Source organism: Tachysurus vachellii, chromosome 22 (genome assembly GCF_030014155.1).
Source record: "Tachysurus vachellii isolate PV-2020 chromosome 22, HZAU_Pvac_v1, whole genome shotgun sequence".
NCBI lineage: Eukaryota > Metazoa > Chordata > Actinopteri > Siluriformes > Bagridae > Tachysurus > Tachysurus vachellii.
The window spans coordinates 14,101,802-14,124,251 of NC_083481.1; the positions used below are offsets into that span (position 1 = coordinate 14,101,802).

The 22,450-nt window shown below is 39.9% G+C and overlaps 1 protein-coding gene across 12 annotated transcripts; it reads left to right on the plus strand.

Annotated features, from left to right (window-relative positions):
* The first annotated feature begins 638 nt into the window (after positions 1 to 638).
* dido1 (death inducer-obliterator 1) lies at positions 639 to 21,675 on the plus strand. Of its 12 annotated transcripts, XM_060857870.1 has the most exons (18): positions 660 to 709; positions 943 to 1,028; positions 5,173 to 5,260; positions 6,315 to 6,432; positions 6,754 to 7,597; positions 8,009 to 8,402; positions 9,812 to 10,030; positions 10,350 to 10,587; positions 13,079 to 13,655; positions 13,808 to 13,967; positions 14,074 to 14,190; positions 14,350 to 14,511; positions 14,733 to 14,886; positions 14,970 to 15,468; positions 15,772 to 15,919; positions 16,011 to 16,100; positions 16,233 to 16,428; positions 17,510 to 21,675. In XM_060857870.1, exons 4-18 carry the CDS (start codon positions 6,354 to 6,356, stop codon positions 21,154 to 21,156), a joined length of 7,524 nt encoding a protein of 2,507 aa, XP_060713853.1. In that variant the 5' UTR covers positions 660 to 709; positions 943 to 1,028; positions 5,173 to 5,260; positions 6,315 to 6,353; the 3' UTR covers positions 21,157 to 21,675. The 12 variants fall into 12 exon arrangements, with proteins under 12 accessions (XP_060713852.1, XP_060713862.1, XP_060713853.1 ...); XM_060857869.1 differs by lacking the exon at positions 943 to 1,028 and having other exon boundaries at positions 639 to 709; XM_060857868.1 differs by lacking the exon at positions 660 to 709 and having other exon boundaries at positions 727 to 1,028.
* The last annotated feature ends 775 nt before the right edge of the window (positions 21,676 to 22,450 follow it).

Consider the following 22,450-nt stretch of genomic DNA (forward strand, 5'->3'; position numbering starts at 1 on the left):
TGATCCTTGTCTTTTTTTTGCTAAATTTGAAATGTCCTGGAAAAGTCCTGGAAAATGATCTCTGAAAAAGAGTGGGAACCCTGACATGGGTCCCTAGCAACAGGGATGTGGTAGCTCAGTGGTTAAGGTGTTTGACTACTGATCGGAAGGTCATTGGTTCCAATCCCAGGTCCACCAAGTTGCCACTGCAGGGCCCCTGAGCAAGGCCCTTAACCCTTAATTGCCCAGGTGTGTAAACTGAAATAAAAATGTAAGTCACTCTGGATAAGAGTGTCTGCTAAATGATGTAAATGTAACAAAAGTTTGACAAGAAGCTCAGATTCACATGTTTACAGCAAGACAGCAGTTTAACACTACATTCAGATTCTTCTTTATGTAATGTCTGGGAGGACAGTAACACAATTCGAAATTAATTTAATTCTAAAATTTGAGTACATGTTGCATTTATAACTGGAGGAACCTGGAAGAGGTTATTGATTCTTTTAAGCAAGCAAGCAAACAAATAAACCGAATACATGTAGACATTTCTGACCAAATGATGTACTACCAAAGCGCTAATAAACACTCACGCCGGGCCGCTAGGTGGCGCTGTTGCACCGACAAGCAAATTTTCCATCCGCCATATTAAAAAAATCAATAAAAAAAAAAAAAACAACAGAAAGTGAACGGCGAGGGCTCTGAAAATCCAGTCGTCACGTTCTTCCAACTTGTAAGATTATATCATTCGCAATTTTACGTTCATGAACGTATAAATATCTGTCTATTTGTCGTGACTAGGTTTTAAATAGTTTGCTTTATTCCGCACTATTATTCATTAGCTACAAGGTTGATTGTGAGTTTGACGACATAGAGCTTTGTCGCTAGGATACGGGATTACAAATGAATAGTAAATTAATCTGTGTTTAATTTGGTTTCACAAACTGAATTTTACACTCATTTGAGAAATGGGATGCACTTAAACATCCTGCATGTGGACACGTCTGGACAAGGGCCTTGTCCTGCAGCTTGGACTGTGTCCTCTCTCAAGAGTAAGTCGCTTTGGATAATAACACAAGACAAACAAACATACATACACACAAGCAAGCACACACACACACACACACACACAAAAACAAGCAAGCATACACACTCAAACAAGCAAGCACACACACACACACACCACAAACAAACAAACAAACAAGCAAGCAAGCAAGCGCACACACACACACCCAAACAAGCAAGCACACACACACACAATCAAATAATCCAGCCAACCAACCAACCAACCAGCCAACAAACAAACCGAATACATGTAGACATTTTTGACCAAATGATGTACTACCAAAGCGCTAATGTAGCTAGCCAGAAGGATACAAACTAAAAAACAGTCAACATGCTAAGCAATCCTTATTCTTACTCAAATGTAGTTACTGCGTTGTGCTTTACATGTCTTAAAACCTCTGCATACAGCTTTATTGCGCTAACTGCACTAGACTATTTGTTTTTGTTTGTTTGTTTGTTTGTTTGTTTGTTTATTTATTTATTGTACAGATAACCTGAAAGATACATAGGCTGGAATGCTTGTTTATATCTGGATGGGCCTTCTGTCTGTCATTTTATAAACAATCTACAGATTACCTTCTTAACAATTAAAAAAGAGAAAACCTGACAAACCTTTTCCCAATTCACATTTAAGTGAGGGCGTTTTCGTTGTGTGTTTACATTCAGTGATTTTAACCAATCCGAATGAATTCATTCTTTAAAACATTTGTGTATAAAACCCCTGTTTAAATGCATGCTATATGTAATCTGATCCAAAGGTATGAGCTTGTGTGGAACAGGGTTTAACTACATCCAGGCAAAACTTCATCCTAGTGTGACTGTGACTGCAGAGAAATTGTTCAGCTTTTCGCATTTGCTCCACAGCCCGGAACAAGAATGTTGATGAAGTGAAATAACATCAGATGCACACATCATCCATTGGTATAATTCAAATTCAATTTATCTGTATAGAGTTTTTAACAACTCACATGGTCTTAAAGCAGCTTTACAGACGTATAGAAGAAGAAGAAATAAATGAATACATACGTTTAATGTTTAAAATTAACTTAAAAAATATTCATTTAAAATATGATATATGTATATGTATATATGTATATGTATATATGTATACATCCCTATGGATGTGGTAGCCTAGTGGTTAAAGTGTTGGATTACTGACCAGAAGGTCATGAGTTCAAATCCCAGGTCCACCAAGCTGCCACTGCTGGGCCCTTGAACAAGGCCCTTAACCCTCGATTGCTCAGTTGTATAAGTTGAAATACAATTGTAAGTCACTCTGGATAAAGGTAAATGTAAATGTATCCCTGTCCCTAATGAGCAAGCTGGAGGTGACGGCGGCAAGGAAAAATCCCTGAGAGGACATGAGGAAGAAACCTCAAGAGGAACCAGACTCAGAATGGAACCCATTCTCCCATTGACGCTGGATATTAAATAATGTCAATGTAAATAATGTCATTTCTATAACAATTTATAATAGTCCAAATCAAAACTCCTGAGGAATATAATGCATTTCCTCATTAAATTAAATTTACCCCTTTTTTAAAAACTAGATTCTAGTAATTCTAGCGTTAAAAGGATTATCCACACGGCTAGAACATCCAGGTTGTGCTTCGTAGTAGTTGTGTGCATATTTCTTTCTTTTCTTTTCTTTTTTTATTTCCAGTTTTATTAAGTTGCATGTTACATGTACATCCCAGTCGTTAGCTCTGAGTGGGTGTAATTCCTCCCCGGACCTGAGGTGGTGCTGTAGCACGCAGCTCACTGACAGCGCGTGCTTTCCTAGTGCAGGCATGCGCGCGCTAAAGAGAAAATGGAGGATGTCATATCGCTTTGACCGCGTTGCTGATGCACTATATCTCTAAGTGAGTATGCGTAACTCAACGCTCCCGAACATAGCTTAAATGCACGACAAATACATATGTTTATGACAAAATTGTGATTGGTTAGCATCGAACTCGTGTAGCTTAGCAACTGCGCGAGCCTCATCGGCGGTAATGGCGTCACGGTCGAAGGCCACCGTATTAACAGTATAAATCCGTGTGCAGGAAGATTTTGCGTGCGAAATACCGCACATTCTACATGTATGGGCAGTTAGCTAGCTTCGAACATCGCGTACAAATACGTGGACGTGTCCGTGGGCGCGTGTTCGTCGTGTGTCGCTATGGTGACAAGCTAACCATGCTAACGGAAGAGCGAACTAGCATGGCGCTTGACCGTATGCCTCACGCACAGTTTGCGAGAACAAACTTAGCTAATACGATGACTTTAAGGGAATATTTTACACACGAGGTAAGATTTTATACGTTTTCAGACGCTCCGCGAGTCAAAAGTGGTTTGTAAATTTGCGTACGTTCGAGCGAAAGCTATCGGGCGTCACGCATGCGCGTTGAGTCGTTAGCGCGTCTCAACAATAGACAAACAGCGCTCATGATTAATAGAGTATATAGTAATCGCATCGCGTTATGGAAAGATTTAAGTATTCCTTTATTTTATTTATTTAATAGAATTTATAGAAAGGTAATCTCGAGAAAGATAAGTCGTGTTTAGTTCGCTAGCATATATTGTGTTAGCATGTAGCCGTTTAGGTCCTCGGATTGTAAGGAGCTGTTAGGCGACAAGTCGCGTGTTTTTATTGTTTTAATATTTGTATTTTTTCACACGATTGAGCTGCTGTTTGTGGATTAGTGATTATTAGTGAAACTAAGTTTGTCATTAAAACACATCTAATCAACCGCTGTCATAATTCTTTGAAATTTTATAATAATGTCATAATTTTTTTAAATGTTAACAAGAAGAAAAAAAAACATGTTTTGAAATCATTTCTTATCACGACAAGAAGAGATATAACGTATAACTGAGAGGTCAGTAATTCGGATTGTGCATTAGCAATATTAGGTGACATCTGGGAGACCTTGTGTTGTTCTTCAGAGGGAAGTCATTTTCATATTCTCCTTTATTTATTTTATAGATCACACATTAACCCCTAACGTTTCTACTGTGTTTTGAGGTTGTTAGTTAGTGTAAACACAACCAGGGAATGCTGTGATCTAAAAATAATGAACTACTACAATCTTGATTTTCTTATGAAAGCATGGCAGATGTCTGGGATTCCTCTTGTAATTCAGCAGTTTGCTAACAAAACAGTTTATTTCTTTCTTTTTCTTTTGTTTATTTTTTATTAAAGAATGACATCTTAGTTTTTGATCAATTTATGCCAAGGACAATGTCACTGCTGTTGTCAGGGCTGCTAATTATTATATCTGCTAATTACAGAATTCGTAGTAACACACCCTAGAAATATACGTCAAGACAAAAAATGTAATAGATCTTAAATAATGGACAATAGGCTTGTATACACACTGTACTGTACAGCTGCAAGTGTCTGCTTTATTCCTTCTCAGTCTCTTGTGTATAACACGACTTGTTCTGTTCACACAGCTGTGGATGGGGGGATAAGCAAAAGAGTGACTTCATTCATCCATCCTTAATTTGATTTGCAAATAAACAAGTAAAAGTAATTGTCATGAATGTTGATTTTGTACATTAACAGTCTCGGAGAGTTAGAGATGTTTTAATTATATCTGAGCGTATCAAATGATTGATGGATGCCATTTACTATCACAGAACACTCAGTAATCTCTCTGTGGATCAGATTACAAATGAAATAAATTGTTTTTGGGCAACAGATATTGATGTCAACATTCAAATGTGGCTTCAAGCTCAGTGTCTGTTGGATTTTGAGTTTCACTTTGCTGAAACTTGCTTCACAGTTTGCTGACACATCTAAATTATACCGATTTAGGTCAGGGGTGGTCAGTCCTGTTTCATGTTATTTTGGGTCAGATATAACGCATCTTGACAGGTGAATAAACATGATGTAGCGTCTGAGTAACTGATAGTAATTGATTAGAGATAGAACCAAGTTTTACTGATCACTAGCTCTGCAGAAATGATTAAAAATGGTTTCTTAATGAATTACTTTTCCACACTTTGTTCAAAACGTATGCTGGTATCAAGTATCTTGAACTTGATCATTTTTGCTGTCTGATTATATTTAGCGGTAAAATAGGGGCAGAGGGACATAGTTTTGTAGAGAAGTGTGGTTGAGTTTTATCATATTTGTCTTCTTAGATGACTCATTGCGATGTGAACGGCTAAGGAGCTGCTTGTAATTAAACACTGTTCCCAGTTCAACAGAGTCTGAAAGGCACACAAACAGGTACTATACTTAATTCTTGTTTAGGACATTCCCAGTTCCTAATGTCACAAAATTGTGGGTTAAACGCCTTTTGTGTTGACTCAGGAAAACAGACAGAGTTTGACATGAACTGTTCACCTTGAGTTCACCCTGTGTCAAATTGTGTGTGGGCTAATTTATCTGATATTTAATAATATTTCAGCGCCATGCACGCAACTTTAGCTTCACGTTCAGAGGAAGTATGCATTATTTGAACACGCATTTTATTTAAACATCTGTCCAAAATAATACAAGTGGAGTAAATAAAATAAACTGGTATATAACATGAGATGTTTTTGTTAACTTGGGCACATTTGTATAACCCCTTGAGATGGAGAAATTTTTGATCGCTGCAAGAGATTTAACTAATTAAATGATTAACTAAACTGATTACATTTTTGCATAACAAGAGTTTCTACAATTTCATTGCAGCAAAAGCTGACAAGCATGTCACGTGCCTCATGGTTTAAGTAGTATATCGTTTATTAGAAAAAAATCCCACAGGTTTCAAAGAGAGGTCTCTATGTTTCAATCTCTATCATATACACTTTGGATGAGGGACGGCCAAATTCATTGATTAATGGGTCAATAAGTTTAACACTCATTAATAAATTGAACTGAATACAGTAAGAATTCACATTGTCTCAAAGCAGCCTTACAGTAGTATGAAAAAAATTAAATATAAAGATTAATATTAAGTTACTATATATCTCTAACATCTATCCCCACTGTAGCATTTATACAACATGATGTGTATATTTCATGAAATATTGCTTGTTTAGAGGAAGAAGTTGTTCAGCATTGATGGATGGAAATTTATCTCTTGGGTGCTGGATGTAATGTATAAAAATACATAATTTTTTTTTTTGTGTAGGTACTTAATATAATCTTAAGTTCTGTTACATCAGTTACACATCTGTTCCCTAAGTAAATCAATTAAAATGTTAAATATTCACCAAATTGTAGGGTGACCATTCACAGAAATGGTGAAAAGCTCAACTCTGCATTCTGTGTTGTGCTTCTCTCTTAACTATAGATAATTCTGTTTGAAAACTAGCAAGCGACTCCATCAGCTATGGAGGAGATTGTGAGCCCTGAACTAGCTCAAACCTCTAAGCCTGAGTCCAGCCAGGATTTGGATTCCAGCTCACAAGGTACCACTGACCTTGGACCACAGTATGAATGAGTGCTTTATTTGCCTGGTTTGCGACAGCTGGGTGGAACGTTAATCTGGCTCAGTTCTCTTATTGAAGTTATTTTAGCAATCCGTTGTCTTGCCTCAAATCCTGCACTCTAAATCAATTGGGGCCATCATTTTAGCTCCGCTTTTGGATCTGGGCTCAGAATTCTGTAACAAATCTGTTTGATGCATCTTGCTTGATTAGTTACATTTGATTTTCCTTTGGATTCTTTCCAAGTTAAGGCAAAAATAAACAAATCACAACGTTTCTTGTTTCCTTGCCACCATCTCACAGCTGCCGTGGCAGAAGAGGAAAAGGACAGCAAAATTGACACAGGCGAAAGTGATGCCGCGCAAGAAAACCAAGTAGAGGACTCCGAGAAATCTGCAAAGAACTCCAACGTGCTCAAGAAGACTTGGGGCTTCCGTAGGACCACCATTGCAAAACGAGACATGGCCGGAGAGACAGCAGGCATAACAGATAGTCCTGGAGCACCGGTGCGACGAAGCGGAAGGCAGGCCAAGCGAACTGATAAGCTAGAGGAGTTCCTTGTGACGGTTAAGCGAGGGAGAGGAGCAGTGAGGCGTAGCGCACCTGCTTACTTGGAAAGTGGAGATCCACCATCTGACTCTGCATCAGAGGCCAGCTTGGACAGAAACACAGAGTGTAAATTGACTGAAAGCAAAACACCATCACCAGTGAGGAGGACCAGAGGGAGGGGCAGGGGAAGGGCAAGCCCCAAGGCCATAACAGACATGGTGGACTCAGCCAGTGATGAGGATAGTTCAGAGAATGAAGAGGGAAACTTGAAAGAGACACAGGAACACCATGAGATAGAGACTGGTGTAGAGGAGGCCACGAAAGGAGAGGCGATAAAAGAAATGCAGCAAGAAGAACTGCAGAAAGATGATGATGATGAGACAAATAAGGAGGAGGTGCCTGCCAACACAAGGCCTTTAAGAAGCCCTTTGAAATCAGGCACTAAAAGAGAAACTAAGCCTAAAGCTTCTGCAGGCAAAGAGAAGGATGTGGATGAAGAGGAGGAGGATGAGTCGTCGTCATCATCCAGCGAGTCTGATAATGACGGTTATGATCCAAATGCACTTTATTGCATCTGCAGACAAAAACACAACAAAAGGTTAGTGTCTTTTATAAAAAATAATTGTTGTGTACACACCACCCCCCCTTTAATATGAACACCCGCACATATTTTCAGGCTAATCTTGTTCAAGCAGCACGATGAGTAAAATCTGTAAATTTTACTTGATCACTGGGGTAAATTTTTTGTTCAGATGTGTGGAAGCTCTTGAACTGTATCTGCATGATTTTATGCATTGCACTGCAGCTGCCACATGATTGAGAATCTTTTAAATCTTTTGTTAGAATGTTAAACAACTACCTTATTGCCTTAGCATCATCAAAACGCACCTTTATTTAGCGACTGGTGATTTTTACTCATCACCGTGTGAATATACTGACGGTAACTAGATGAGACGGCCTGCTGTAGCTGTTTTTGAAATGTGGTTAAAGCATTGCAGTATGTCCTCAGGTTCATGATATGCTGTGACCGGTGTGAGGAGTGGTTCCACGGAGACTGTGTGGGCATTACCGAGGCACGCGGCCGTCTGATGGAGCGCAACAGTGAGGACTATGTGTGTCCCAACTGTACAGGCAGGAAGGCCCAGAACTCCAAGCCCTCCACTCCTCCGTCCGGCTCTGAAACCGGCAAACGACCTGCTACTCCCACAGCTGGTCGCAAGGCAGATCCCAATCCAGGTCTTCTTAGTCAAGCCAATGTACAAACACCTTCAACTGCTGCTTTTCCTGCTGCTTCAGCTACTCCTGCTGCAGAAGAGAAGACCGGGGAAGAAGTCGGCATCAAGGGCAGGATTGAGAAAGCTACTAACCCAAGCGGCAAAAAGAAAATAAAGATTTTCCAGCCGGTAGGTTGTTGTACAATATCTGTGTGTTTCAGTACAAGTCAGACATGTAACTGCAGATTTGAAAGGCGTTTGATTTTAATTTAAAAATTAAAAACATATTTTTTCCCCTGTACAATTAAGTGGAATAATTAACTGAAAACCTTTTATAAAGTGAATATGCATTTTTTTTTTACGTTCAAACAGTATTTTACTCCTTTAATTGAGCCCAATCTAAGCATTGAAATCCTAAGGGTATAGCTTTTTTGGTGGAAAATAAATCAGGTTACTTTGAAAGGGTATGGTTTTGTATGACTGTTAATGCTGTTTTGTTTTTAACCTGCATTATGAAAGTTTCATGACTTTGCATTACTTATTCCGAGTCTCACCTTGATGTTTAAAATATAATTTTGTTTTTACGCTACTTTAAAGTCATGTTTTTTTGAAGTGATCATTTCTATGAGGGCTTAAAGTATTAATTAAAGATAGAAAAATCTGAAACTTACCATGACATGCAGACCTTTAGCAGATGTGAGTTATACTGTATATCTGTGTAATGTGTATATAATGTATACATAATACTTGGAACAGGTAAATTTGCTTGTTTTTAACTAACTACCATGTGATGTGTGACGTGAAACACCTGCAACAATATATTTTCATTATGGCTGCCTATTGTGATACTTGCATGGACTCATCTGGGCACCTGGGGCGAAAGAAGCTAAACCCTTCCAAGTAATAGTAGTTGGTGCATGTAGTCTGCTGTGATGGTGTATATGAAATAGCAATACAAAAAAGTTTAACTCTGAGCTGAATGAAGCCATAAATGACCAGTAATATGGATTTAAAAGACAGCAAGGTTTATAGATTTCTATTTAAATTACACAAATAGTGACATGACATGTCTTCGTTAGGGAAACGCTGACTCCACTTGCAGAAGATTACGTACAATTAAACCACTGCTAAAGAATGTTTTTATTTTTATTTTTTTATATACATATCGGTGTTTGATGATCAAGAGTTCATCTTATAATTTGCATTTTTTTAAAATACACTTCCAAAGAGCAATAAGAGACCACGCTGGTCAAATATTGGCTATAAAATATTAAATATAAAGCTTGTGAAGAAGCAAACGGGTTAAGACATGTATGCTTTTGTATGACCATCAGCAAGACTGTCACTATACATCAACTTCAAGAAGTGATTACGCAGTCTCTTAGTCTTCATTTTGAAAACTTGTTTTCTTTTAGTGGTTTTAGAGAATGTTTGTGACGCTCTTGTACAGTTGTTTCTTGAGAGTTTAAAGCCCCATATTAAATTGCTGTTTTTTGGAAAACATCCCTTTAAGTGCTAGAAGCTTTGCTGACTTCTGTTTGGGGGTTTAATAGTACCACAACCTGGTGATGGGTCTGACCAACCTGAGTTTTCAACAGGTGATGACTACTGCAGAGGAATCCTCTCTCCCCAAGTGCATTGGTCCTGGCTGTGAAAGGGATGCGCTACCTGACTCTGTTTACTGTGGTAATGACTGCATTCTCAAGCATGCTGCTGCTGCCATGAAGACCATCACTACTGACAACAGGGAGACTAAACCCAAGGAGAAGCCCAAGCCAAAAATCCTGAAAAAGCCTGCAGTCATATCTACAGTCAAGGTATTATTTCGGGACCAGTGTTTTAGTAAAGGTCCTAAAGCATTAACACTTTATATATTTTTTAATGGAACCAAAATCAAATAATTAACAGTGTCATTGTGGTGAATGAAAACTGGTAAAGGTGATTATTCTTAAGAGTCTTGATTAAAAATTAGGTTATATAGTATTTGTTTTTCCTTTTGTGTGAACTTTCTTGATAGGCAAACTTGGTTAGTGTTGCATATCAATATACCGTAAAAGTTGTACCTGAGCTTATCAGAGCTGTCGGGTCTTGTTTAGTGACGTATGTTAACACTTCTCATGCTTGTTTCTTTTGAAGAATTCCGGTCCTGAGCGAAGAAGCAGCAGGAGGTCTCCAGACTCGTCCAGCAAAACTCAAGAGGATTCCTTGGAGTCGGAAGGCAACGAAGCTGAAGATGAGGAGGACGAAGAAGACCGAGTCGCAGAAGAGCATCCGCCACCGCCAGCCATGTCATCCTGGTCCAGCGATCATAATTACATTGCAGTAGCGCCAGAAAAGACTACAGCAATATCACCAACTGTGTTAAACAAAGCGTGTATGTATCTTAAAGGTTTTCCACACTTTAATCTTCGGTCTCTCTGTGACTTGTGGTGTAGAACTCATGATATGAGACATGAGCCGATGTTCTGGCCCAGACACCATCAGGCTGTTTCACACTAGGAATCTGAATTGCCTGAACACCTGAATTATCTGGCCATATAAGATGAAAGCTTGTGTAATTGTGGAAGTTTGTAAATTGGTGGCCCAAATGCACATATTAATGTATACAGGGATCCTGAGCAGGTAAGTATATATATGTATAAAGACAAATGGTAGGTATTATTATTTTAGGTTGTCAACTTTTTTCAAATTAATTCAAATGCTTGTTTTAACGGCCAGTTTTCTGGGCACTAGCAAAAGCAAAACCTAGACTGTAGTATTTTCTAAGCCATACTCAAATTATTTATTTATTTTTAAGAGATGGCTGAATCTTTCTTCAAGAGATGCCAACACAAGGATTAAAGAGATGTAGTGTGCCTTGCCCTGATGTTGGTTTTTTACATTTTTTCTTTGTGGCTTGTATATATTTTTGTATGAAAGTGAAATTTTTTAATTGTGCGTATGAATGTCAACATTGCCTCCAACGTCCGCTCTGATCTGGGAATAGTATCTTAAGAGCAGGAGTACTGACCGCTCATCTGAACAGGTAGGTCATGGTGTCTTTTTCTCCTGCCACCTTTTCACCAAGAATAGAGCAGTGTTTCTGATCACACGGTACCTGGCAGGGGATAATCTCTGCGTGCATCACAACCTTTTCTGTTACCACTAACAGCATTTAAAAAAATATTTTATATTTTTCTGACTTGCATGCCCTGCTTTTTATGAAATCCTCTTTTCAAAATAAGTGACTTCAAAATAAAGTGATATTACAGATAAATACTCTGATGCCCTTTGCTTCAATTTTGAGCGAAGTCTTGTTTTTTGGGAGTGCTTTGGATATCTTGGCATCTGCCTGCTTTGGCCATCGCCACCCATCCAGCAACTGATCAGCGCAGATATTTGCACTTGAGAGAAAAAGGCCTGACCCTCTGGTTGTGAAGTTTGAAGCTGCGAAGACTACACAAACTGGAAGATGAGCAGTCTGCCAGACAGCACCCAGAAGCAGAAATTCTCTCATTAGTACAACACATGCGGAATGCAATGCCATACTTAAACGTACATACAGATAGCAGGCATGTTAATACATGTTTGCTTTACAGTCAGAAGTTAAGCTAGCTTTGAGGTTATGAGCTGTGTTCATCTTTGATGTGTCGATTTATTGATCAGGATGTATTGCTTAATATTATTAAATAGAGAAATGCTGAATGCTATCAGTTAAGATAGTTAGAATGATTCACTTTCTCATGCATTTTCTCATTCAAGATATTTCTGCATTTTCTATACAATTAAGGAGGCTTTGCTGGAAATAAATCTTCTCATTAGCTGATTTTTTTTTTTTTTTTTTTTTTTACATAAATACTTCCTCCATTTTAATGCTAAAATGTGTTTTTGTGTATAATACATATGACAGTTTGAGCTTTGACCAAGTCATGTGGATAAATCTAATACAGCACCACTTCACAAAGAAAATATGAGCTTTAATAAAAAGCAATTCATGCAGGATGATTGGGACTACTGGTTTGACTTGGATCGGTGCTGTGTTGGTCTTGGACAACTGTGCTGTAGAAGCTTGCTTGGATTAGGGGACACAAACACTTTAGTGTGGTTGCTCTTAGATCATACATAACATGTATGTCCTGCATTTTGGAGTCTGTGACATTATTTTTTTCAAGTTTATTAAATAAATAATAAATTGGGTGTATTAGTCATAGGAACTAGGTCCTTGAGCCTGATCAGCAACAGGTAGGACTGGCAGTTTAGTCTTCTTGAAGACCAGTAAATAAACCATTTCTTTTATAATACATTGGTAAATAAGACATTGGTTAGGGTCTTAGGGGGTTTATTACTTGATGCATCTTTAAATGTCTCATATCCTTGAGGCTTTGGTAGCTTATGTGAAACCAGGTAGAACTGGTTTCCAGATTTGCCAGTTATATATGTTATTGTCTGTTCCTCTGGTTGGATTGTTTGGAAAGTTTATGAGCACAAATGATATTTTTTAATTGATGGACACAAATGTGTCACAGTAAATTTTGTTTAAAGACCTGGTCTTCATTCTAATTTGAACTTTGTTTGGCACATGAATAATAATAATAATAAAAATTAAATATATTCCTGATTTTCTGTTCAGATGTGTTTTTCTCCAAATCTTGTAATGCATGCCTTCAGATTTTTTATTTATCTATCTATTTATTTATTTAATTTTAAAGATTAGTAACAGAATCAAGGCAAGGCACAAACATTTCGTTGGTAAAACAAAACTACAATACTTATTCTAAAATTGTTTCCCTGGAAACTCCAGACATACATTTTTCTTTATTTAAATGTCAAAAAAGTTTTTGTAATGATATTTTTTTAACTTTGTGTACTTTGCATTTTGTCTGCAGCAGCTTCTCAGAAGGATGAAGAGGAAAAAACAGAAGAACCTGAACCCGAAAAGAAAGAGCCGGCTCCTGTAGAGAAGAAACCCCCAGCAACAACTGTCTCCTCCAAAGTGAGCAAAAAGTCTCCAGGCACGAAGACGACCAAGCCTGTTCCGGTCTCTGCTCCCAAAGGCAAAACGAGCACTATGTCCTCAAGCAGTACCAAAGACTTGAAAAAACATTCAACATTACAAGGCAAAATTGTCAAATCAAAAAAACCAGGGCCACCCCCACCTCCCATTCCAGTCTTTTCCACTTCTGGTCCTCCTGGATCAAGGCTCCATCCCACAGGAGCTTTGAGTGTTGGCAAGAGCACCTTCACCATCCCCAAAAAGCAGCCCCAGTCTGGGGCAAAGGAACCTGTGAGTTCTGGTTCCTCTACAGCCTCCAGGTTGCCTTCTGTGTCCGTACCCTCTAGCTCCCAGACCCAGCCACCGGCATCCAAGGCAGCACCACCAGCACCTCTCCCTCCACAAGCACCACCTAACAACCAGATGAGATCCAACATCCGTCGTTCACTAACTGACATTCTATACAAAAGGTGAATGGAAAAACATATAGTGCCTCAGAATAAGGCATATTTAACAAATATTTGCAAATGTGTGCATTAAGGTATTAATGAAAGTCAATTTCTATTTTAACTCTGCTGTTGAATAATAAGTATATGACATGGCATTCTTAACTGTACTGTAGGGTAAGTGACAGCGATGATCTCTCCATGTCTGAGAGTGAGGTTGGCAAGCTGGCTGTCAGCATTGAGAAAGAAATGTTCAATCTGTACATGAACACAGACAGCAAGTACAAGAACAAGTACAGATCCCTAATGTTTAACCTGAAGGACCCAAAAAATAAGGTTGGTTAACAGTTCAAGTGAGAACCACTATATATATATATTTTTTATTTTTTTAATAAATAAAACAGATGATGCATTTTGTTTGTCTGCTGTGTGTGTTCAACAGGGTTTGTTCTATCGCGTGATTGGTGGAGAGGTCAGCCCATTTCGCTTAGTGAGGCTCAGCCCTGAAGAATTGCTCTCCAAAGAGATTTCTGATTGGAGGAAAACTGGTACCTCTGAGGTAATACTGCAACAATGACTCATTCGTAATGGTTAATCATGTATAGAAACTTAAGTGTGTGTTCCAGCTGGACATCCAAATACCCATATATAATTTATCATATGTAAAGCTTATATATAAGTTTTATATTAATTTATTTAACATTTTTTTTCTCCCAAGATTCTGGATGCTAGTGGAAGGACGCAACCAGCGTACTCCAAAGCTGGATCCAAACAGGACACAGCTCCTGCTGATGTTGACATGGAAGAAGCTCCTTCCATGTCTGATGGAGATGTATGTATCTCTGCTACTTCCCAATCTCCTCGCTTGGCTTCTGGGGCAGTAAGTGGTGGCTTTCTGGCTTTGGCTTTTTTTAAATCCTCTGGCTTTGTTCCCTTCCTTCTTTTTGTTCGTTTCCTTCTGCCCACTTGATTTAACCTTTTCTGCACATTTTTATTGCCTTCTTGTATTAACTGTAGTTTTGTTTTGTGTTTGTGAATAAAGAAAATAATTCAAAACTTTATAAAACCGCTGAATTATTTATTCTATCTCTCTTTTCATAGGATCATCAGGACTCTCACCCCTCTTCAACATCTCAGAGTTCTGCTTCAACAGGAAAAAACAGTGGTGTCCCAGACATATTAAGTAATATGTTGAAAGACACCACGGCAGAACACAGAGCTCACCTGTTTGACCTTAACTGCAAGATTTGCACAGGTAGCACCATATAAAGATATAGACTGCATAAACCTGTTATGATGTGGAAGTTTCATTACTTTTTTTTCCATTATTTCTTTCAGGTCAGAGGTCAGCTGATGATGAGCCAGCAGCTAAAAAGCCCAAACTGTCAGTTCCTAAAAAACAAGACCCACCTGAAAAACCCAAAGCAGAGCAACGACCCTCCAAGGTGCAAGCAGACCAATCGAACACCGTTTACTCTGTCAGTGATGTGTCTACTCCTCATCAACCAATTAGCATGGAAGACCAGAGCAGTACTGTGCCTGTTGTGCAAGCTCCTGTGGTCATGCCCACAGGTTCTTCTGTCACGATAAGCCGCCGCGACCCTCGTACTGCCAGCCACCGCTCTTCTACACCTCTCGCTCAGACTGAGCCTGATGTTAGTTTTCCTGTTGGGGCACCAGTCAGTGTGCCTATTGTCACCCCTATGCCTTCTGAAGCTCCTGCGGTGGACGTGAAGGGGCCGTTGCCGATGCCACCTCCGGCATCTCTGCCAAAACCTGTGATGCCGAAACAAGTCACTTCAACAGAATCATGGCACTACGGGGCCAGTGCATCCAGGTAGTTTGTGTCAGAAGTTTCCACTGGATTATAATATGCTCTTTTATTTCAGGATGCTTTTTTCCAATGTGTCATGTCTCAGTATGTCATTGTTCGTTGTAGCAGTTATGTTAACCTGTTGGCATAAATGTTCAAAAGTTCACAAAATCAAGACAGGGTTAGTTTTGCCGTGTTTTTTTTTTTTTTTTTTTTTTTACCATCTAAAATTAGATGGCTTTTGGATGTCACTGACAATTGATTCAGATGGGCACTGAAGAGTTAAATCATAATTTAATATCAGTGATGACTTGTGTATTTCTGCAGCATGGCTGAGCCGCCTCCTGAAGGCGAGACCGCTCTATTTCTCTCTGGACAAGAGATTATGTGGAAAGGATTTGTCAACATGCACACTGTTGCCAAGTTTGTCACAAAGGCCTACCTGGTCTCAGGATCCTTTGAGCATCTCAAAGAGGTTTGTTTTTTGTAATTTGCTGAATGTGTGAGTATAAGTCAGTAATGAATGTAAATTAGATGCTAAGGCAAGTTTTTCTTCTTGGTTTTAGGACTTACCCGATACCATTCACATTGGTGGTAGAATATCTCCACACACAGTTTGGGACTATGTTGGCAAACTGAAGACTTCACTGTCAAAAGTACGAGACTAATACATACTATTATTATTTATAATTAAAAAAGCATAACAGGGGAAGACTGAAAGTTAAGATAATTGCACATTCTAAATCCTTTGTTTATTCACAGCATTTTTATGTCCTGTTGCTTTTCAGGAACTTTGTCTTATTCGTTTCCATCCAGCAACCGAAGAGGAGGAAGTTGCGTATGTGTCTCTGTTTTCTTATTTCAGCAGTCGAAAGAGGTTTGGCGTAGTAGCCAACAGCAACAAACGAATCAAAGACCTTTACCTCATTCCACTGAGCTCCAAGGACCCTCTGCCTGCTAAACTTTTACCTTTTGATGGACCAGGTAAGCTTGTGCAAGAAAATTAAACTATTAACAGTGCATTGCTTTCTTGATGTATTTATTGAAAATTCAGGTGTGGTTTAATTTTTAGGTAAGTATGCTTCCAGTCCCCATTAATTGTGCCAGTTTAGTGCATAAAATGAGGGTTTGTTCCATGATACCAATGCCTTCTGCAAAAACTCCTTTGTTTTTAGAGTTTTTATGATTGTTCCTTCTTTGTTGATATAATTGTTCCTTTTCCCTTTCTTGTAATCTGTATTGTCATTTGTGTGTTCCTAATAAAGCACATTATGCATCCAAAATTGGTGCAATCCTAGATATTTGTCTCAGCCTTTTTTCTCATCTGTTTTGTCATGAATATTTATTCATGTTTAATCAGAGAAATTGATGTCAATTTTAGTGACTTTAGTTACCTGCATAAAACTATAATACAATTTGTACACAGCAGACATGAAGGACTGCCTTTGGTTATTGAATGTATAAGCTCTTGATGTCATTATTAGCTGAAACGCCATGGTGTATATATGGTAAGTCAACCGCCCGATGCAGTTGTTGGAGAGACGTAACCCACCTGAAACACAAATTTTCATTTCTGCATGACTGCTCCATCCATATTTTCAGACTCGGATGCTCTTGTTATCAAACCGTAGGACAACTGTTTTGCTGTAATTACACACAAGCAGAATGGCCTGCTATCTTCAATGATGGTATCACTTGGGTTATTCCAAAGTATATGTGGAGCAAGAGAACAGAAATTGTGTGTTTACAGATTGACTTGTAAAATACACAGTATTTATCCGACAATACGAACAGTATTTATCTATATTATTACCAGTGTCTCTGACAATACCAAAGGACCGCAGCCACCACTTTATCATACGTCTGATCGTTAATATGCATTAATTTCTATAACAATCATACATTTAACATGTATTAAGGAACAAACCCTCTTTTTCTGTTGGCAGGAGTTATGCACAGTGATAAAGCTCATTGAACATTACCTAAAGGTTCTTTTTGTTTTTAATAACAACAGGTGCAGTCACGCTTTAATTTTTTGACAAGTTATTTTATTGCTTTTTTACAGGTCTCGAGCCTGCTCGTCCAAATCTTTTGCTTGGGCTGTTAATTTGTCAGAAAGACAAGAAACGTCCTGGAGCCCCTCTGGAAAGTGAGGAAAAACGTTCCAAAACACAGCGAGATGATGAGACCGGCCTTCCAAAACCGATCGTCGTTAGTAAACCCGACAAAGCCATCCGCATCACTCAGGAGCCCATAAGCACAACTCCTCCTGGAACTCCGCCCCCTCTCAGCAGTTCAGAGTCATCGGTTGGACAGCTTGCATCAGTGTTTTCAATCTTGTCCTCTGTCAAGGCACCTGGTGTCACTACGAGTGCAGGCAGTAATTCCCCTTCAATTACGGCTACCCCAGCAGTTCCTGCCACATCTGCCACACCCCTTCAAACCATCCTGAAGACTTTGTTTGGGAAGAAAAAGGATTCTGATGCTTCTCAGTCCCCTTCAGATCGTAGTTCAACAGATGTTGCTGTTCCTCTGCTGGATCCGATAGTTGAGCAGTTTGGCATTACAAAAGGTAAAAAAGTGGATGAGCAAGAGGACGATAGACCATATGACCCAGAAGAAGAATATGATCCCAGTATTTCATATGGTAAAGAAAAGCTGAATGATTCTTTGGTCCCTAAAAGCATCACACAACCAGAAGTCAAATCTGGTATGGTAGATGATGTTGCATATGACCCTGAAGATGACTCCATTTTTGAGGAGGTCAAGGGTGACCCAGGTTCCAAGAAGCAACCAGAGGAACCGGAACAGCAAATACCCGATGCTGCATCTATCTTAGCCAACAGTCAGTTGCTTCAACTTGGTAAAAAGGTTGAGCAGTTGGTTGCAAAAAGCACAGCTACTATTCCAGTTATTAATCAGAAAAGGGATCCCAGGCAGAGTAGGGACCCTAGACAGGTGGCTGCCAGTCAGAGGCTAAACTCAGATGATTCTGTAGAGAAGGAAGAGGCTGCGGTTATGTCTACTATTACTACTAGTACTTTGAGTAATGCTAAAGCTGCTCCTACTACGATAATAGACAACCCTCCCCTTGACATTGCTGGAATACTAGACACATTAACATCACAGCAGCCTAAAGACTTAGACACTCCATTACAAGATTCCTTAAAAGAAGAACCTTCAGCACAATTTGCAGCCATTGATGTGCTGCCATCACAAGGTCATGCAAATGTTGACTCGGACCTATCACATACAACCGATGTTGTGTTTGAGTCATCCAAGCCTGAAGAGGAATCAAACAGTGAAGAGGTACCTTTCCTAGATGCAGATAGCACAGAAATACCACTTTTAGGGGAAAAAATAGACCCTGAACTAGTAGAAAGTTACTTAGACACAGAACCTAAAGAAAGTCCAAAAGAAAATGATGCGCAGTTTGAATCAGAAAACAAAAGCTTTGAAGAAATTTGGCCTAATTCTGCAACCATTTTAAAAAAAGAGCCTATCTCTTCTGTTGGCGATTCAACGGAGTCTTCTACAACGACATATTACAACATTACAACAATCAGTACACCGATAACTTCCATGGGGAGGCCACAGGATGTGACACAAGTGAGTTCATCTTATATGGATTCACATAGTTCTCATATGTCCCACATCCCTGGACCAAACTCACAAAGTGATTACCGTGGCCCTTCAGACATTCCACCTCCAATGTCCTTCCCACTGCCAGTTGGACCTCCACCTGTTCTTGGTCCACCACCAATGACCGTTCCACCCCCCATGCATATCCCACCGCCAATATCAGGGCCACCTCCCATTTCAGGACCACCTCCAATGCAGATGCCACCACCAATGCAAGGCCCACCTCCCCCACACGGGGAAAACGACCTGTCTCAATATCCACCACCTGGTCCTTATGCACCTTATCAGAATCAGTGGGGAAGCAGTCCACAGTTTGATGCTTCAAGAGGCCCACCACCTCCAATGGTTACACCCAGAGGGCCCCCACCATCAGTCCCACCAATGGGCCAAAGAGGACCTCCACCTCAAATATTTAATAACAATGTGCCTCCACATCATATAGGTCCCCGAGTACCACCCCCTGGTCCTCTGCCACCTGGCCCACCACTCCCTCATTTTGACGGACAAAGATTCAATGGGCCACCTCCACCTTTCAACTTCCCTGGACCTCGAGGCCCACCTCCACCATTTGCAGGCCCTCCTCTTGGTCATTTTGAGAGCAGAGCACCGCCACCATCTCACTTTCCTGGGCCAAGGGGTCCACCTCTTCTTAACAGCATGGGGGAACCTGGACCACTGCCTAACATCTCAAGAGGGCCTGCTGACAGCGATAGTGGAAGTTCTTATCAGCCAGTGATTGAGCAACCCCAGGGACAGACAGTCTCACACAATTACAGAGACAATCAGGGACCCTCACATGGACCTCTGTTTAGGGGACCCCCACCAAACCACTTTGATGGACGAAGAGGCCCACCTGGTTCTGCAGGAGATATATCAGGGCACAGATTTCCCCCACCAAATCAATTTCGTGGTTCACCTCAGGATAGAGTATCCTTTGAAGAACCAAGAGGAGGGTTATCCCAAGACTTGGAAAGACACAGGGGCCCTGCCCCTCAGCATTTTGGAGGGCCGAGAGCTCCACCACCAGGACACTACTCTGATAATGATTCTGGAAGTCAGACGTCACGCTACCAGCTAAATGATAATCTGAATGACATAAGACCTGTAAGGGGGCCTCTGTTGCCTACTCCTTCTGAAGGTCCCATCCCAGTACCAGGCCGCATGGGTGGTCATAGCCCAGAGTCCCATCGTGATGACCACTGGAGAAGACACTCCCCTGAAATGAGAAGACGGAGCAGCTCCAACAGAGATGGTACCGAACCACAGGACAGGTCAAGTCGGTTTGACAGTGGCCCCCGTGACCGAGATGGTCCATCTGAAGAAAGGCAGCGAGATGTGTCTGAAGACAGGAGAAGGGACCGAGATCGGGATGGGCTGCATGGAGGCCGATCATGGGGCTGGAGCAGAGACCGTGAATGGGAGCGTGGTAGGGAGAGAGACCGTGATAGAGATAGGGAGAGAGACCACAGTAGAGATAGGGAAAGAGATAGGGAAAGAGACCACAGTAGAGATAGGGAAAGAGATAGGGAAAGAGACCACAGTAGAGATAGGGATAGAGACAGGGATCGGGACCGCAGTAGGGAAAGGGACAGGGAGAGAGAGCGTAGCAGGGAGAGAGACCGCAGTAGAGGTAGAGACACTGATCGGCACAGAGATGGCGACGGGGACAAGAGAAGGGATCGTGAACGGGATCGGGATAGAGAGCGCGGCAGGGAGAGGGAATCCGACAGGAAGGACCATGACCGAGACAGAGGAAAGAACAGAGAACGGGATAGAGACCGTGACCGAGAAAGTAGAGACAAACGCCGAGAACGCTCAAGAAGCCGTGAACGGGACCGTGGCAGAGATAGAGAGAGAAGAGAGCGGGACAGAGAGCGGGACAGAGACAGAGAGAGGGAGAAGGACAAGGACAGGGAAAAAGACAGGGATAAAGACCGGGATAAAGACAGGGAGAAGGACAAGGACAGGAAACAAAGGAGCCGAAGCAAAGACAAAAAGGATGAGAAAAAAGAAAGACTCGAGACCTCAAGAGACACTGAGAAGTCTACTGATAATGAAGTCATGTCCTAAGTTTTCTTTTTCCTACAATGGTCATGACATTCTTCATATTTGACTAGCTTTGGTACATGGAATTTCCAAATGGATTTGCATGTTTGTGAAACTATTATACATTCGTAATCCGTGAAATTTTTTTTTCTTTTTTTTTTTTTTTTCTGCTTCCATGACACATTTTGTGCTCTTGGTTGCATTCAAGGACACTGATTTTGTGAATTTCATTTAAAGATGTAATTAGTGGAATAATATCCATCACCTGGTAAAATGTTTTAAAAGTTTAAAAAAAAAAAAAAAAAAAAAGACATGTAAATATGTATTTGTGTATATACATACATGTGTTTTTAACTGTTTTTTCTAGTAGAGAAGTGAAGCCATATAGCTTACAAGGATTAATGTAAGAGGGATAAACATGGCCTTGAGGTCTCTGTATGGCAAAACTTGTTTAGCAGTCAATAGATATGCCTGCAGGCTGTCGTCAGTCAGATGTTCTGTAAGCTTTATCAGGTTTTGTTTATTAAACCCCTCTTTGTACAAGATTGGCATATCTGTGATTTTTTTAAAAATATATAATTTACATTCTGTATGCCGCTTAAATGTAAACAATGTGTTTGTGTTTGTCATTATTATTATTACTACTACACATCTGTTAGTTTGACACTTCCACCTTGTGGCTGAAAAAGAGAATGACAACCTGCGTGTAGAAGCTGGTTAATGATCAAACTCTTGTACAACATTGTAATCAGGCATTAGTGAACTACTGAGGCCACAAAGACATATGACTTAAACTGCAGTTAAAGTGATAAATGTTAGCTTTATTTACAGTTATTATTCAGTCATACATATTGGGTGATCAGTATGAGTTTGACCCTGTTTATAAACTCGTATGATAATTTCTAGATTTTCAACCTTTTCTGCTAGTTGTGTATCTGCTTGAACTAAAATCCAATATAAACTGGTTATGTTGATATTAAAAAGATTAACATTAAGCTTTTTCTTAATGGCTAGAATTTTAATTTTCATTGACCTTTTAGTGGGATGAAGTAAAATAAATAAGTCATAAATGAATAGTCACTTTAAAAACATCTTTTAAAATCATGGTTTCATCAACCAACAAATATAAATGTTTATGATTCTTGTATTTTGGACAATACTGTCTAGATATTCTCCTCTTTCAGTTCCTGTGTCTTTCACAAACTCAGCTTTTGTCTTTGTCCTGAACAGATCTTCCATGTGATTAGCTAGATTATGATTTTACGTCAGAGTCGTCGTTGACGTGTCATCTTACTTTGTCTTAAAGTGTGGTATTGGG